Here is a 17210-nt window from a genome sequence, read left to right on the forward strand (position 1 = left end):
ATAATCTCCTCACTCCATAGCATAGCCAAACCACCACTTTTACCGACACAATCCACTGCAAATAAATTTTTGAAACCCAATTTACATCGAATGATTTCCAATTGCGGTTTTCGTACTTTGGTTTCCATTAGGAAAACCAAAAAGGGACACTTTTCCTTTACCAAAAGGCATAGGTCTCGAACTGTCCGAAGGTTCCCAAGCCCTCGGCAGTTCCAACTGATAATCCTCATTGCGGTCGGTGGGGCTGTTCAACAGCCTCCACCATCCCCGATCCATTGTTAAAATTTTCCACACCTCCATTACAACCAAATTCTCCAGACTCCACCAAAGCAGTATCTCTTTGTGAGGTATGCTTTTTTCGCTTCTCCTCTGTCTGCCCAGAAAAGGTCTCTACCAGCTTATCAAAAGCTCCACGTTCTCTCTTCTTTGTGTGTGGCCTTTCTGGGCTGTCTACTGCATGCGACTGAGTCCCCTTCATGGACCTTGCCACTTCAGAAATAAATGGGCCCATGTATCCAGTTGGGCTTTTTGAAAAAAATTCTTGGTCCAGATGAGTCTCCTTTTGGCGCTCAGTGACGTGATCAGACTTTCCTCTTTTATCTTCATTCATTTTTGTTTCGCCCATGGGATTATTATCACGCCTACTTTCCTTGTGAGAAGACCGTGGAGCCTTCACCCAAGAATCTGATTTGCCAAGATTTTCTCCCTTATTATAAGGTGCAAAAACCGTTTCCGAATCTTTTTTTGAAAAACCATAATCTCCATGATTTCCGCACATCTTCTCATGATTAAATCCATAACTCCTTCCTTGATTTTCGCCAGAATAGCTGCTTTGCCCAAAATGAGCTTTTGCTTTTCCGTTGACCGGAGATTCGCCGTCAGCACTTCTCTTTCCGCCGGATTCACTGAAATTTTCCTCCGCCACCTTTGAAGGGCCATGACCCTTTTTTGCCGTAATCCGACCATTATTCCGCTCAGCTCTCCTAGTAGGCGAAGGAGCTCTCATCCACTGCCCATATTGATTAGGCTCTTGCTGCCGGAAATTACTTCTCCGAGGGCACCCCATTCTACCATGGCAAATTGCCCCACACTGGTAGCAAAATTTAGGTAGACGCTCATATTGAAATTTAATCAAATGAACGTTTCCCTCAATGTTAATCTTCCTACCGCGCTGAAGGGGTTTTTTTAAATCCAGTAGAATTTTTACTCGGAGAAATTCCCCCCATCCCATACCTCGTGCATCGGTATCCACCGCCTCTACCACCCCCATGGAGGCTCCAATTTTTTGACCAATCTCCCTTCCCATACAAGCTAAAGGTAGATTGATCATCCTCACCCAGAAAGCAGCCTTATCGAAAGTGAATTGTGATGGTGATTTTGTTCCATCAAAATCCTCAAGTAACAAAAGGTATCCTTCGAACACCCACGGCCTCCCCTCCATCACCCTTTCTTTATCCCTTGGATCACCAAACTCAATCAGGAACAGATTCTCCCCAAGGATTTTGAAAGTAAAACTGTCCGAGAGCTTCCACCATTGCATAAGCGATGCCCGAATCGTCTCTCTGCTAATCATCCGGTCCGCCACCAATTTTGCTAACACACAAGCCTTCCCAAAATTTTCCCCTTCAAACAGCTCCTCTCTTTGAAAAGATAATTCCACATCCTCATCCTCCGTCAAAGCAAAGTTCTCCCACAGATTAGCGAGATCGTCCGCCATACAGAATGAAAGAAAATAATCACGACTATATGCTTTCACAGGCAAAACCTGGAAAATCAATACCTTCTCATCTAGGGTGTCTAGAGAGAAAACTGTTGGACACAGGCTGTGTATTTGTGTGATTGTTCTAATCACGAGGTATGTCCGATCTTGATAGATTTGATTAGCTTAATTAGCTGTATTCATTCATAATCGAATTAATGTGATTAGATTAGTAATGAATATTCAACAAGTTTTGGTCGAAAACAGTAAAGTAATTAAAAAAAAAAAAATTACTTAGTAATTGCCAATTGGTATCTAAGATGCTTAATTTAGTAATTTAAATAATAACAGATTCCTTGTAAAAAAATTAAAAAAAAAAAAAGGTATAATTTTAGATGCCAACATATTCGTATGATGTAAACCTTGAATAGGAAACATTAATTTAGCCGAAAAATGGGTATTAATTTGTCCAAAGGGCAAATACAGAATGCTGAAATTAAGTGCCACGCAAAAAAAATTCAATTTCTAGAAGATATTATATTATTATGGGGTAATTACCTTTTGCCCTATGAACTACAATACATTGGCACTTTCCTCCATGAGCAACCAACTATGACACTTGACCCCATCAAACTACCATCTAATGACAAAAGGCCTCTTTCCGTCAGTCAAAAACGTTAAAATTGACAGTCAACGATCATGTGCAAATCATGTGCCATTTAAAATTTTTTTTCTTCCACTTTTACCCTCACTGCAGACAGAGAAAATGATGCTTATACCTTCCTAAACCCTAATCCAACACATAAAAATATCTTTTCATGAGGGCAAAAGTGGAAGAAAAAAATTTAAAATAGCACATGACTTGCACATGACCATTAACCGTCAATTTTAACCCATTTGATTGACGGAATGGAACTTTTTATCATAAAATGGTAGTTTGATGGGGTCAAGTGTTATAATTGGTAGTTCATGGGGAAAAGTGCCAAGGCGCTGTAGTTCATAGGGGTAAAATTGTAATTTAAGGGTATTTATTTTGTAATTTCATTAAGTTTACTAGGGTATAATAGTTATTCAACCGTCTAATTTAACCTCAAATCTTAACGAGACGGTGAAATTATTTTTTTTAAAAAAAAAAAATTCAATACATAAAATTAAGAGATATTTTTTTTTAAAAAAAAAAAAAAAAAAAAAGTTTGAGGGGGAAATTATAAAAGCAATGAAAGTTGTGAAGTTTTCCTTGTAATTTATTTAAATATAATGATTTCAAAGGAAGATAACTTTCAGGAAATTAAAGATATTTTGCAAAAGAATGTAACATGACAATTTATTTGATGTATATAACTAGAATTGAGAAGAAATTGGAATTTATTTGATATATATATATGGATCCGGATCCCCTTCAACTGGGAATTAAGAAACTAGAAATTCTCCAATTGTTAATTGTGGCTCTTCATTTTAAATCTAATGGTTTATAAAATGTCAGCTGCTTTTGTATAATCGAGGCATTAAATATTGGCTTTTATTTTACCGAGATTTAAATGATTTTAAAGACCATTGGATTTAAAATGAAGGGCTACGATTAACAATTGGATAATCTCTAATTTTTTCCCAATTGAAGGGGATCCCGATCCATATAACTAAGGGTACGGATCAAACAAGGAAATTGATGATTAAATTTATTGATTTCATGTTTCACGGACAACATACCACTTAGTGGCATGAGTATGGGAAGACGTATCTTCTTCACATCATAAATGTGGTGATGAACGAAGAACAATTCTTCGCGATTGCGCAACACAATCTGACGATCGTCGGCGCAGACGGAGCATACAGCACGCCCATCACCGCCAACTAGATCATGATAACCCCAGGCCAAACAATGGATGTTTTGGTGACCACGAACCAGTCTCGCAGCCTCTACTACATCGCTTCCACTCCTTACGCCGACACCACCGCTCCATTTGACAACACCACCGGGACAGCAATCCTCCAGTACAACGGCAACTACACCCGACCCTCATCAATCCCTTTTTCGCCGCTTCCTGCTTATAACGACAGAGTTGCTGCCAGAAACTTCACGACCCGGTTGAGGGCCTTGGCAAGTAAAGAACACCCGGTCAATGTCCCAAAAAAATCACCACACGAATCTTTATCGCTGTCTCTGTAAACCAGTTGATCTGCCCTAATGCGTCATGTATGGAAATCGGTTGTCCGCCAGCTTGAACAACATAAGTTTCGTGACCCCATCTATTGCTGTGCCTGTGCTGCAAGCATATTACAAGTATGTATATATATATTAACACGTTTTTCCTCTCAAAATATTAATTATATCCAATTATGAGAAAATTGTACGAATTTGATCATGTGTATGTGCATATACATGCATGCAGGGGGTTGAATGGGGTTTCGGTAGCGATTTCCCAAGTGTGCCGCCGTATTTATTCAACTTCACCGGAGATGTGGGAAATAACACGTTATACCCAAGCGAGGGAACAAAAGCGAGGTTCATAAAGTATGGTGAAGCGGTTGAAATTGTGTTCGAAGGGACAAACATGGGTGCCGCAGAGAATCATCCGATGCATCTGCATGGTTTTAGCTTTTACTTGGTCGGAACCGGTTCGGGTAATTTCAACAATGTGACCGACCCGGCGAATTTTAATTTGATAGATCCACCTGAGGTTAACACCATTGGAGTTCCTAAGAATGGATGAGCTACCATCAGATTTTTCGCTGATAATCCCGGTATGTTAATTCTTCAGCTTCTTTATTTATTTATTCATTTTTTCAATATATATGGACTAATTAATTAGATGGTTAATTAATACATGGAGCTATATATAAATATAATATATAATTTTCAGTTGTGTGGTTTATGCACTGTCATTTGGAAAGGCACGCAAGCTGGGGTATGGACACGGTGATAATAGTGACAAATGGACCTATTAATGCAACCACCATCCCCCCACCACCTGCTTATATGCCTCCATGTTCCAGTTAGGCCTAGTTTAATCTGTAAATGTCTCGACAAATTAAATAAATGTTGTTTGATGAAAATAATGTAGTCATTGATATTAATGGTAATTAAGTCGAGATGCGATTTGAACTATAGGTCTTGTGGGAAAATATCAATTCGTATAGTAATTGTTTTCCTTTTTATATATATCTTCTGTTGGAGGCCTTGATTTATAGAACGTAATTATATATGGAAATTATCATTTTAGGACGTGTGTGTGTGTGTGTGTGTTTTAAAGCCATATACAGTGTAGTTATTGGTTATGGTGGCAATTGAACACATTCATATGATTTCTTTCCCTGTGCTTACTGCTTAATATAATAAAATAAAAATAGGAAATTTCCATATTCGAAAAAAGATGTCTGTTTTTGTATGTCACAAAATTCCAAAAAAAGGCTATTTACATTTTACATTTTCCCTCCATCTTCTACTTTCTCTTTTGTTAGGTTAGGATTTGGCACACTCGGTTTGCATGTAAGTTGTTGAAAATGAGCACCTCAATATGTCTAGGAAGCAGATTCTAGAAGGCAGGTCCGGACCCCCAAAAGCCAGGTCCGGACCCAATTTCCAGAGAATACCTGTTGAAGAGCCTGTCCGGACCGCCAGAAGCCAGGTCCGGACCCAATTTCCAGAAAGCCCTTGTTTTATGAGATGTTTGGACACAAGAGTTGGAGGTCCGGACATCACTAGGTTACGCATATGTAACCCTAGCCATGTCCGGACATGGCTGCCGATTTGTTTTTTAATCTCTATTTAAACAAACGATTTTGCTTATTAGAAGTACGTATTTTGGAGAGCAAAATCAGGGAGCTTAGAGAGAGATATTGTTCTAGCTTATTTAAGAAAAGATTAAATATGTGAAGCCAATCGGAGTTCCGGTGAAAGGAAATCTTATAGAAGAATTGTGTCAGATGTTCTGGAACGGGCTACTGCGGTAGAAGTCAAGTGGGTCGCTTGTCGTGTGCAAGGAAGAGTTAATTGCAAAGGTTTTGTAATACTTCTTGTATTCCTTACTCTTCTTATAGTAGATTGATTTTCTGGGTTTGGCTGCTCCGGAGAGGTTTTACATTTAGAGAGTTCTCTAAATGATTTCCTCTTCGTAACCAAATTTCTGTATTCTTGATTTTCTTTACATATCTGAGTTTGGTTGTTTCTTAACTGTTAGGTTAAATTATTGTTCGACATAATTTTTGTAAATCACCTAGACATTTGAATAGGTGTCGTTTTTAGAGCTAAAAGAGGATCTTTACACAGATTTATAAACTTGCAGTTATAACCAACTTAAATTGCGTGGAGAAGAGATATCATTGAACTATAGGTTAGTCTAAATAGATATCAATAACATAAGAGAAGTGTTAGCTCAGAAAATGGTCGTAGGGTAATGCTTCATGAAGCTTGAAGGCTCTAACCAACAGTTATAACAAATAACTTTTCAAAAATAGAATAACCGGATAAGCAAACCAAGTTCAGAGACGCAATTTAAAAGCAAAGATCAACATGACTTTATCTCTTTATTTAAACCCTACAAGCCTTCTCTCTCTCTCTTTCTTGTCTTGTCTTCTAACATGCAGGCATGCATAATTTTTTTTTTTATAAGCAAAGAAAAAATTATAAAAAGTGTAATTCAAGCTGACATTCAACTGCCGACAACAAATGCCATGAGTTCAGAAACCAACTGACCGTTTTATGACAATATTCAGCTGAATTCACAATATAACACATCACCCTTTCATCCCTGTCAGAAGTCTGCTCAAAATAGTCACATGGCAACAAAGCCAAAATTAGCATCCAGTAGAGAATAAACACTGCTCAATTCAATCATGCAAATAAACATGGTCTAATATACCTTTATCTGTCCATCCATGCCCGTGGCTGCTGCAACTATTCCTGTTCCACCCCTAGGTAGTCTTACAAAAAGTTTTGTTGCATATGCTTTAAGAATTCTTTGAAACACCTAAGAAAAGGGGCTCAAAAGTTATTTCTATAAAAACCACATCTATGTACACGTGTACCCTCTTACCCTCAGTCTATTCCACATCCCTACCCTAAGGGAATCATAAAGAGCACATATTTGTTCATATTCAAATATTTAACATACATAGCAAAAACTAAATAATTGACTCACACTGACCACATTTAAATATATATATATATAAAAATACATATAATGATGTTTAACATCATTGCAATAGAGTACATACCAGAAAGGGAGATAAAAAATGAATTACAAGAATGCACCTTGAACAAATTAAATAGCGTCTGGTTCTTTGTTAGAGCACTGCATCTCTTTAAGCTCCTCTTGATTATAAGAAACAACTAGAAAACACAAGAAGGGTAAATTAAGACAATGCAAGACAAAGGCAAAATTAATTTGATCAAAAAGAACTAATATAGGTGCATCCCAAACAAAAGGCATGAAAGAATCTTAGCTATTGAGTATACAGATTCTCTTGACAAAATACAAGGACCCATTTATAAGCTTTAAAATGCTTATTTAGCAACCCAATAGTGTTCTGATCCTTGAATATGTCCATCACCATAAAGCCTATCTATTGCAGTGATTTACCGCAGATTCCATATTTATAATAATAACAGAAAAATGTCGACTTACTCACCTGCATGCTACTTGATAAAACATTATTCTGACTTCCCTCCTCTATATCCCACGTCTCCTCCTATTAAGGAAAAATAAAAAATAAATAAGTAAAAGGGAATCATAGTGTGGTGAAAAAATAAAATGATCAAAGTACCTGAACAAGTTTCTCCAGATTCTCCATCAATGTCTTCTCTTCCAGTTCTACATACACGGTCAAGTGAGGTTCAAAGCAAGATGATATGATTCCACGGAAGTTGAACTGCCAAATCAAATAATACAGACAATTCTCAGCAGCTATATTAATCTGCCCTAGCTAAAAGCCAGAAAGAAGTCTAAAACTATAATCTCGGTAAGTAGTCCCTCATAAAAGGACCAACAAGAATATCCTAGACAAGAATAGCCGGGTTATAATAGAAAATTCAGGGAAAGACCCACCCTAGATTAATCTCACTTGCATGACACGACATCAAAGCACTTGAGCGTATTTTAGTAAATCTTGTATTTTAAAGCTTCCATTGGAAAAGCAAATAGGAATTAATTACCACAGCTTTGTAACTGGAATGACTAAAACAACTAAATATCATTATGTCACAAAGACTTCAAATAGAAGTAGGTTGATTAGAACCTATCGGTAATCAAATCAAACTTTTTCTGTAAAAGCCCCCAAAGATTCCCAGCTTCCGAGGCAATGAAAAAAATCATGTAGATGGATACATACAAAAGAGGTGAAAACACAATATACAAGCATTCATGCTTGCTGCGGTATGTACATTTTGGGGTACAGATGTCCCAGCTCTACAGTGTTGTGTATACCATCAATAAATTATATGCATGAACAACCATAAGCAGATAATATACCCCAGCTCCAGGCACTGACAACTCTTTCTTTCCATCATTTTCCTGTAAAAGAAAGAACAAAAGGAACAATGGGTGACAATATATTCTATGTTCTATATTTTTCTTACACAAACTTCACTAAAAACGGTAAGTAATTTATAATGCGTACTTCAATTCCAGTTCCTTGATGTGCAGCAAACTTCCTTTCATACTTCTTTCGAATATCTAAAACACTTTGACTAGTATTTTTGCCCCTGCCTATTTCCTCAATCTCGTTACCTGTCTCCAAGCTTCGTGCACCTCCGCCGAATTTCTCAGCCAATTCATCCTCAAATTCTAGAGTTCGTTGTAGTGCCTAAAAATAGACGCCAAGCATTGAAAACATTAATGAAAGAAAGAAGCAGGCATAAATAAATTAAATTGGTCATGAGACAGGATGCAGCATGTCAATTAAAATGAACATTTCATGTAATATTGACCATTATAGCAATCATTTTAAACAAAACTGATTGGAAAAAAAAAAAAAAAAAAACTTGGTTTCCTAGAGACCATGCCCTACTTGCAAGGAAGGTGACGATTTGAAAAGGATCTAGACAGACGAGGAGAGGAGAAAGAAACTGATTTGGGTATGATTTAGATAGTACAAGAGTCTATTTGTATATTTGTACGCTTTCTTGAGTTTTAAGAACCAGTTTTTCCTTCCAAAAGGGGAACTTTCCTCTCTCCAATGCAGCTTATGAATATTACATAAAAAAACTTTTCTTGTAAAGGAAATATTACATAAAAAACTTATAAACCAAAAGATGCCTCAAGCAGCCCACACAAAGGGAAATAAAGGAGTTCTTCGCAATACAGAATTTCCTGCTGTGCAGTAGAGTAGTCTGGACCAAGTTAGTTGAAATATCACTTCTACTAAGTAAAACAAACTCCTAGATTTGAACTGAACTAAATACAATACAACCCTACACCATATAATTTTAGTGCCTGTTTGGTTTGGATTTTTCAAGTGGATTAAACCTAAAAGATCGATTAAGTACTTTTTTTTTTCCCTTTTAGCACAAGATGTCTTTGGTTAGTCCAAGGACGTTATAAGATTAAAATCATTTAAATTGGAAAGTCAATAAACTCCCATTCAGACGGATTTTATTCAATTAATCAAAAATACCTTGAAAAATTCAAACCAAACAGGATGTCATAATAGGATGATTTAGGTCCATGATTAAAATTTAGATAAAGACAAGCTCACCAACAATAAAGCCCCAACATCTGGTTTTTCTTTCAGATTATCCAGGATTTCCTCAAGCTGTTTCCTGGAAACACAAGACCACATATCACAATCTCAGATTCTACACAATAGTCTCCAATAGTAGAATTCTTATCTGACAGTCAAATACTAAGAGGGGGTTAATATCTTAGTTGCATGAAAATGAGGGATTAAATCTTGTCTCCACTCTTTCTATACTTTTCCCAGAATATTAAGGAAACTAAATGTGGAGAATAAAATTAAAGAGGGACAATAATGAAATCCAGAAAGATGCTGACTGCATTATAATGAAAAAGAAAACCTTTTTTTTGTTCTTTTTATAAGTAATGTTGTATATAACTGATGACTTGTAAATAGCACAGAAAACATTTAAAAAAGTGTTCTAGAGTGCGTTTGGCACTACAATCCACTTGCCAAAGTGTGTTAGTGGTGGGGGCCACATCTAATAATTTGTTTGGTAAACCAGTTTTGAGAAAAGTTTTCGGCGTTTGACAAGTGAAAAGAGTTCTAGAGAAGCTTAGCAAATAGGCCTTTGTGGAAGCTTAGCAAACAGGCCTTTATGGGTTGTTCGTTAGAGTGTTATTTTGAGAAGAGAAATCAAAAGATAGAAAACAAAAATTTTAACAAATGGAACCTTAGTTTTCTTCATACCAATATGTCAAAAGGCTCGGAAACTCCATATAAATAAGAGGTGACAACACCCACGTTGGTGTCTGAACGTCAATTTTCATTGGGCTGGTATTTTCAAATGTTCTCTTCCAAAATATTAAATAAAAATTGCTAACAAATTTGAAAAGGTTGTGGATTCTATACTAAAATAGTGAAGAATATCAAAGACATATAGCCATCCAAGAAGCACACGACTCATGTTTGTTTAACAAAGATCAAGATTTGATTCCAAATACAAGCTTTCAAAGATTTGTTTATCAAAGCATACCTCGTTTTCTTACAGAACTGGATGCAGAGGCGATAAGGAACATGCCATGAAGGAGGAAAGATCTTCCAGATTTCTTCATTTGTTCTTATTCGACGCTTGATCCATGCATATCTCCTTTCAGTTTTATCCAACTTAGCCAGTTCTAAAGACATGGCAAAAATAAAGTTCAAAGTAAAGGACATATGAAGTGGTCTTCTTTATAAAGAAGCATAATCATAACAAAGTAGGAAGTTAGACATACCAGCTCCTTCAAAAATTTGTTCATACGAAGTTAGCTCACAGCTGCAAAAATTGTTTACCAACTCTTCCCTCACAGATGGCTCCAAAGCATCAACAACCAAGCAGGCATCAGATAAATGCTGTAGTAAATTAGTTTCTTCTGTCTCTTTTCCAGTACCTAAGCTGAAATTAGAATAGGGAAAAAAAGAAAGAAAAACTTAAAAAAGTACAGAGCATATTACTGATGTTTAGTTTAGATGTATAAGAAGAAGCTGATTTCAAGAAACCACTTCAGAGAAAAAACTAGTATAACTAGAATTAGTTGTTGATATCAACATTAAACCTCCATAACTTCCACAAAATTCTACTTCAGATGTGCATGGAGTTGATAATCCATTAGCAATGCTTTCTTTATCAGCAACTTATATGGAATATGAATTTCAGAAGTGCCAAACAATAGATAATATTGTCTTAGCCTTTTTAAATACAGGTCTAAAAGAACGAAACAAACTTTAAGAGGGAAAATCAGAGGTTTACAAAACATTAGAAAAATCCTAATCAACACATGAAAGAAGAAGCTTTGGCTAGCTAATCTCAATGTCATCTGTAAAAGAAAGGCAGCTCTCAGTTTCTCAAATGCATGTTTAGTCATCCACAAAGTCCATCACCCATCTTTTGAAAAGTAGATGAAGAATATTAAAAAATGAAGAGGAATCTGAAGACCCAAAAAACAAAATTAAATTGATGTCTGACCGTCGCAAGTCTTGGCTAGAAACATATTAAGACAGCAAATTGGCGACCAGAAAAACAAAGAAGTTAATTTGAGAATATCAAGAGAGAAAAGAAATAAATGGTTCTTAAATATGGTAAGAACCTTAGTGACAACTTACCTGGAGAAATCAGAAAACACATGCGACTTGAGAATTTGTTTGATATTCTTAAACTTCTCCCTGAGTTCTGTGATCTTTGGAATATCCCTATAGGCTTCAAAGTGACTACATAATTGGTTCACAGCCTGAAATACATCACGAAAAAAGAAATATAAACAAACACAACTTCATATGAATAATACTAATGTATTTCAGAATGCAAAAGATATTGCTTTTATCACAAACAAAGATCATGTAGTCTTTAATCCTTTTAACTAGACCTCTTTTCTTGGCTGCCACAAACTACGCCAGACACCATTAAATTAAACCACATCAAACATCTAGTTCCATGAATAGAAGTCCTATTGTACCAAGCGTGATTCATTCCTAATCCTTTACCACTTAAATACAAACCACTTATTCCTGATACGATGCTAGGATTCATATATCTTGAGACAGATCAGGAGAAAAGAAATCTGTCCTGTATCATATAGTCTGTTACAGATTGATGACAAAATTAAAAGATCACTAATCATCATTCAATTTCCAATTGTATAAAGGAAATCTAAAAGTGTTGGCATTCAAGAGCGGCAAAAGACTAGTGCTTTTAGAGAGTAAAAATCAAGCTACAATAAAACAAAGAAAAAAGGGAACCAACGAGAAGTATAACAGGCAAGGGAACACTTGCTACAGGAGTGACTACATATGATCTACTAACAGATATGGTACCTCTAGCTGTGCAGCTGCCTCCTTATATTGTCGTTTTGAAGCCATAATTTGAAGCTGCTCAACAGCAGAGACTGTCATAACATGAAAAAGGGTGTTAAAGTAAGAATTTAGCTTGCACAGATCTATGAAGGAGATTTAGAACTTCAGACTATGGAAAGCACAGATATGCGAGAGAAACAACAAAATTCAGCAACCACAGCAAGCTTTAGAACAAAAAAAAAAAAAAATCAACAAAAGGAAAGGAGAGCAAACAAGCATAGATTTGTCGATCTGTCTTGATTTCTCATTCTAAATCAAGCACAGATCAACATATCTGTGTTGACCTCTAAAATTGTATGAGTTTTAACCAAAACTCCAAAGAGAGAAAGTGAGAAATGAGAGAAACTGTTGTGTACAGGTTTGAACAGTGGGAACGGTGAGAAAATATCCAGATAGTGGCCATGGAAAAGGTGGAGAGTGGTGTGGTGGCAGAGGCTGTGACGGTGACACAAAGTTGAGGAGGAGGGCTTTTCTATGGGAAGTGCAGCATGAGGGTGAGGGATGAGGAGTGGCCACGGCCCAAGGTTTAGAAGACGAATTGAAAACTAGAAATATGTATACATGCCAAGAGGGGTCGGGTCAAGTTCGGTTGGTTTGCCAGCCCTTTAAAACCGAATGCCGACCTGACCCTTTACCAGAACTCAAATTTTTTAACTGACCCTCACCAAAACAGACTGGATTTGGTCAGTTTCGGTCCAGTCAGGTGAATGGGTATTTTGAACACCCCCATATATATATTCACACACACCTAAATATGTGTATGCTCGTGTGTGTGTGTGTGTGTGTGGAGAACACACCTAAAATTGTAGATCATGCAAGGTGGGAATAAGGGAAAGGTTGGCAGCGGGTATCATAAATGTGGCAGGGCAATTATCAGGCAGTCAAAACTCTATTAAATTGTATAGCATTCAAGCAGCCAGATCTCTATAAAACTATATAATGTATAGCTTCCAAACTGATGCCTGGCCTATCCTTTCACTGCTTTTCAAGTTGTATCATAGATTTTATCGCTTTTTAATTCAAACACATTGTCCGGAATGAGGTTCTATAATTTAAACAAACTGGAACCTTTCAAGCAAAGTAATTGAAACCAATTTAGAGGTCTAAGCGGAAATGCCACAGGTTCATGAGGTTAAAAGCTCAAAAAAGTAAACCATTTGGACCAACAGAACATCATATGATTTTTTCTGTCAGTTTTTGATTGATAAAGATTTTAATCTATTCCATTTTGAAGAATCTTATACATCTCATAAAAGTCCAAAAAAATATCCAATCCGTAGTCTTTCAATCTGACAACCTTAATGGGGACAAACTGTAAAAGCCTTCAAGAAAACTCCTACAAACATAGAAGGATAACAAAGACAAACCTACCATGGTAAGACGATGAAGAGCTGTAATTGTAGTCGTTATGTGCTTTTTTGCAAAGTCCAACTTTTTAATGTCGCGGCATATTTCCTGAACCATCATCTCACTTTGCTCAGCTTTGCCTTTTATTTCTCGGATCTTATACATGAGTTCCTGCTTGACAGGAAATAAAACATATAACCAGAAAATGAAAACATAGACAACCCCAAACAAAGACAAGAACTGACAAATACAGCATTAAGATGCTTAATGGTGTACGTAAAGCAAAATTCTTAAGGTGGACAAACTAAACCCATGTAACTAATTTCAATGATAATATGAATAGATGTTTAAAACTTCAGACCTCCACAGCATACGTAGCAGCTGCAAGATCCTCCTTGGCTTTGGTTCCTGAATTACTCTGAAATCACAGAAGCTGATCTATCAAAAAACTAAAGATAATGATATAAATCATACTTTCCAAATGCATGAACATAATAACATTAGAGTGGTTGCAAGTCAATTGTATTGTCCTTTTTTTTTTTTAAGTGAATTTCATTGCCCTACTTATAGCAATGCATGAATGATTTTGCAAATTCCCCCAATATATCTTACTTGTTCAGAAGTGGTGGATTTTATGGAAAAGTGCGCGGCATCCAAAGCCTCAGCTCACCATATTACAAATGAAAAATCCCAGACAAAGACTAATCCAGTCTAAATACTATTGAGAATTGAGATGAAGACATCAAAAAAATAGCTAAAGATCATGACCTGTTGACGAACAGCTGCTAATATTCCAGCATCTACACGACGAATCTCACTGTGTATCTTTTGCATGAGTGGCTCGACACCATATAAAGATGCCTCTGAATATTCACCACATATCATAATGTCAACGCGATAATAAGCATCAAATAAGACACATAATAAGTAGAAAGGATGTAATGAAGTTCAGGAATGCAATGATTCCAAAAAACCAAGAATACTTGAGATAGGCAAACTTAATTAGTAAAAATAATCAACTCCTACGGAGTTGGTTGTTGCAGGATGATACCTGGGCCTATATCGTTTTTAACGATCATACTTACATTCAGTAAATTATCTAATTTTGGAGATTTCTTTCTTAGATTCATGTCCGTTAGGTTTAGCGGTTTCAAACATGCGGTTTGAAAAATCAAAATGTAGATGATGAAAACACGACTTTAAAAACCAACTTAAACATTTGGTAAAATCACGGTTCGGCCTTTAGAATTGTGCATTTTTTAACATTGCCAAACTGCATTGTTTTAAATGCTCTCCCGAACACGGATTTCCAAACTAGAAACATTTTGCGAATTTTGTTTAAAAAACCTAACTTTTAACCTGCTTCGAACAGGGGCCAAACGCACCCTAATTATAAGGGTCGTTTGGGAGTGCGTTTTTAAAAAAATAATCTGCGTTTTTAAACCAAATCGTAATTTTGGAGTGTTTGGGATTGCGATTTTAAAAACACAAAATTTAAAATCGTGGAAAAATCTGTAATTTCTATAAGCTGACTAGGGGGTGCTTATTTGAAAAAGTGCGAATTTAAACCAAAATCACGATTTCTCTTAAAACAATATTTGGCGCAATATTTACCTATTTGGCAATGAAATCGCAATTATTTACTAATGTTATCCAAACACTTAATTAATAAAAAAAGTACTTTTTAACATGTTTTACCAAATGCCTATGCAAATTTAAAAAGTAGCGATTTTAAAAACGTAATTTTTAAAAACGCAATTTTTAAAATCGCACTTATTAAAATCGCACTCCCAAACGGGCCCTAAGTGTGCAACTGATCCGTGTATAAGTAGCTCTCACATTTGGACTAGCCTATGTTATATTCAGCGATCTGAATACATCCTCTTTTCTGATACGCACTACACTGGTATATATGTATTACCTAGCTTGAGGAACAAACAAAATCAACAGAAAGATAGTGAATGAAAGAGCAAACCTGTAGGGAACATCTGGTTGATATACCCCAAAGCGCTCGACTTGTCCATCTTTAATGGTAAAAAGAAGTGAAAATAAGTACTCTTTTATTTCCTAAAGGGTGATTTAAACGAAAACAAAAAAGATAGCCGCCGACGGCCTACTTAAAGAGCTCGGAAACGTTTCAACCAAAAGAACTTCTTGCGCAATTCCTGCGTGTCAGTTTCTATATCCACAATTTGTTTCTTGATTCTCATTTCAAATTGTTCTCTGGACTTCTTATCAATATGGGGTGATCGCAACACAGTATATAAGACTCGTTTTTCAGGCAATCCAATCTTCCGCCCCAAAAACTGCTTTCCAAAAGATAAAGGGCGATCAAAAGATTTAATCACTAAGCGTATCTTGGCGGTCGTCATCAAATGAAAGCAGAATGCCTCTGGAGACAGGATATACCATGGAAATAAGAAAACTTTGAAAACCCTGATCAATTAGCACAATTCAAAACGCAGAAATCAGGCCCATCTCTGCACTTGCCCGTGCATTAACAACAAATGAGAGCACCTTCAATACCCATTACCAGTAATGGCCCTCATCGAACAGGACACCAAAGATTCAGGAGGACTGTTGTGCCGGAAGTAGTTTTTGTAAAGAGCTGAAGAGCAATTTCGGTAAAGAAGATAGATTTAAGGAGTTGAGTGTGTAGTGGAGCGTTGATTGCAGAAGAGATGGGAAAAGAAGGTAGGTTGAAGCGGCTAGGGTTTCTGGAGAATCTGGGAGAAGTGAATTAAGGAAGGGTGCGATGGGTTGTCTTGTCTGTCCGAGGCACAGGTGCTCAGATCTAAGGAAGTTTTTTCATTTTTTTTTCGCTCAAGATCTAAGGGAGTTTTTTTCGCTTGGGTAAAAATGGGCACGACTCTATATTTTGTTACGTCACATTACATCTAACGAAAACTATTCTTAAATTTATGATGTTCCTGTTTTTCATATATGTTTTTTTCCAGCTGTTTCCAAATTTAATGATTGATTTGTTAAACATATATGTGAAGATATACGTCCTAATTCTAATAAAAGAAATAAAGAATGTCTTCTGTGTTTATCCGCAAAAGGAGAGTGACAAAGGTCGGTCTTTACCCTCTTAATTCTTATAAAAGAAAGGAAACGAGCAAAAGTGCTTCCAAACACTTGATAAGAAAGCGTTACAATCATACCATCACCTTGGTGCTCCATTAGGTCCCTCGTGGCATCCTACTTGATTATTATTTACCACTCTCGCTGACGAAAGAAGAAAAGGAAAACACTGGAGCTTATTTCTGATCCAACCACAAGGAAGCAGCCATCAATATATGAAAATTTCAAGGAAATTTGATAGGTCTAATACTTGGGCTGTCTTTTTCAAATTTGTTATGCTACGGGGTTGACATAATTTTTCAAGAATAAGAATATTATAAAGTCATTATTATTACTCTCCAGTATGTATAAAATGTAAACGTTCAACAGTACAAAAAAAAAAAAAAAAAAAATCCTGAAATTTTTTTCATGAAGGACTATTTTCCAGATATGGAAGAGCTTCCATTAATTAAGCGAACATAAATTAGGGATTTTTCAAGAGGCAAGGAACTTTGAAATCAGACACTCCCAAAAAATGGACTTTTTAATGAAGCCAAACATTTCTCTAAATACTATAACAGTTTAGTTTCATCTCCCT

General features: G+C 36.3%; 1 protein-coding gene across 3 annotated transcripts in view; it reads right to left on the minus strand.

The window, feature by feature from the left end:
* LOC132184574 (vacuolar protein sorting-associated protein 53 A) overlaps nucleotides 1-16407 on the minus strand; it is a 20300-nt gene extending 3893 nt beyond the window's left edge. Inside the window, exons 1-17 of one of the 3 annotated variants that reach the window (XR_009440570.2) lie at nucleotides 15525-16406; nucleotides 14318-14412; nucleotides 13911-13967; nucleotides 13570-13720; nucleotides 12164-12234; nucleotides 11456-11580; nucleotides 10588-10748; nucleotides 10347-10488; nucleotides 9392-9455; nucleotides 8315-8500; nucleotides 8167-8208; nucleotides 7463-7567; nucleotides 7328-7387; nucleotides 6951-7028; nucleotides 6559-6666; nucleotides 6393-6458; nucleotides 3407-3963 (exon numbers count right to left, since the gene is read on the minus strand). Coding sequence is in view for 2 of the 3 variants with exons in the window: in XM_059598256.2 (XP_059454239.2) it covers nucleotides 3817-3963; nucleotides 6393-6458; nucleotides 6559-6666; nucleotides 6951-7028; nucleotides 7328-7387; nucleotides 7463-7567; nucleotides 8167-8208; nucleotides 8315-8500; nucleotides 9392-9455; nucleotides 10347-10488; nucleotides 10588-10748; nucleotides 11456-11580; nucleotides 12164-12234; nucleotides 13570-13720; nucleotides 13911-13967; nucleotides 14318-14412; nucleotides 15525-15573 (1707 nt within the window). In the remaining variant the exon portion in view is untranslated. Of the gene's footprint in view, nucleotides 1-3046; nucleotides 3964-6392; nucleotides 6459-6558; nucleotides 6667-6950; nucleotides 7029-7327; nucleotides 7388-7462; nucleotides 7568-8166; nucleotides 8209-8314; nucleotides 8501-9391; nucleotides 9456-10346; nucleotides 10489-10587; nucleotides 10749-11455; nucleotides 11581-12163; nucleotides 12235-13569; nucleotides 13721-13910; nucleotides 13968-14317; nucleotides 14413-15524 lie in introns of those variants that run through there. The other 2 variants (XM_059598256.2, XM_059598257.2) reach the window with 2 other exon arrangements.
* Nucleotides 16408-17210: the final 803 nt, after the last annotated feature.

The sequence above is a fragment of the Corylus avellana genome, chromosome 7, assembly GCF_965113065.1.
Source record: "Corylus avellana chromosome 7, dhCorAvel1.hap1.2, whole genome shotgun sequence".
NCBI classification, from domain to species: domain Eukaryota; kingdom Viridiplantae; phylum Streptophyta; class Magnoliopsida; order Fagales; family Betulaceae; genus Corylus; species Corylus avellana.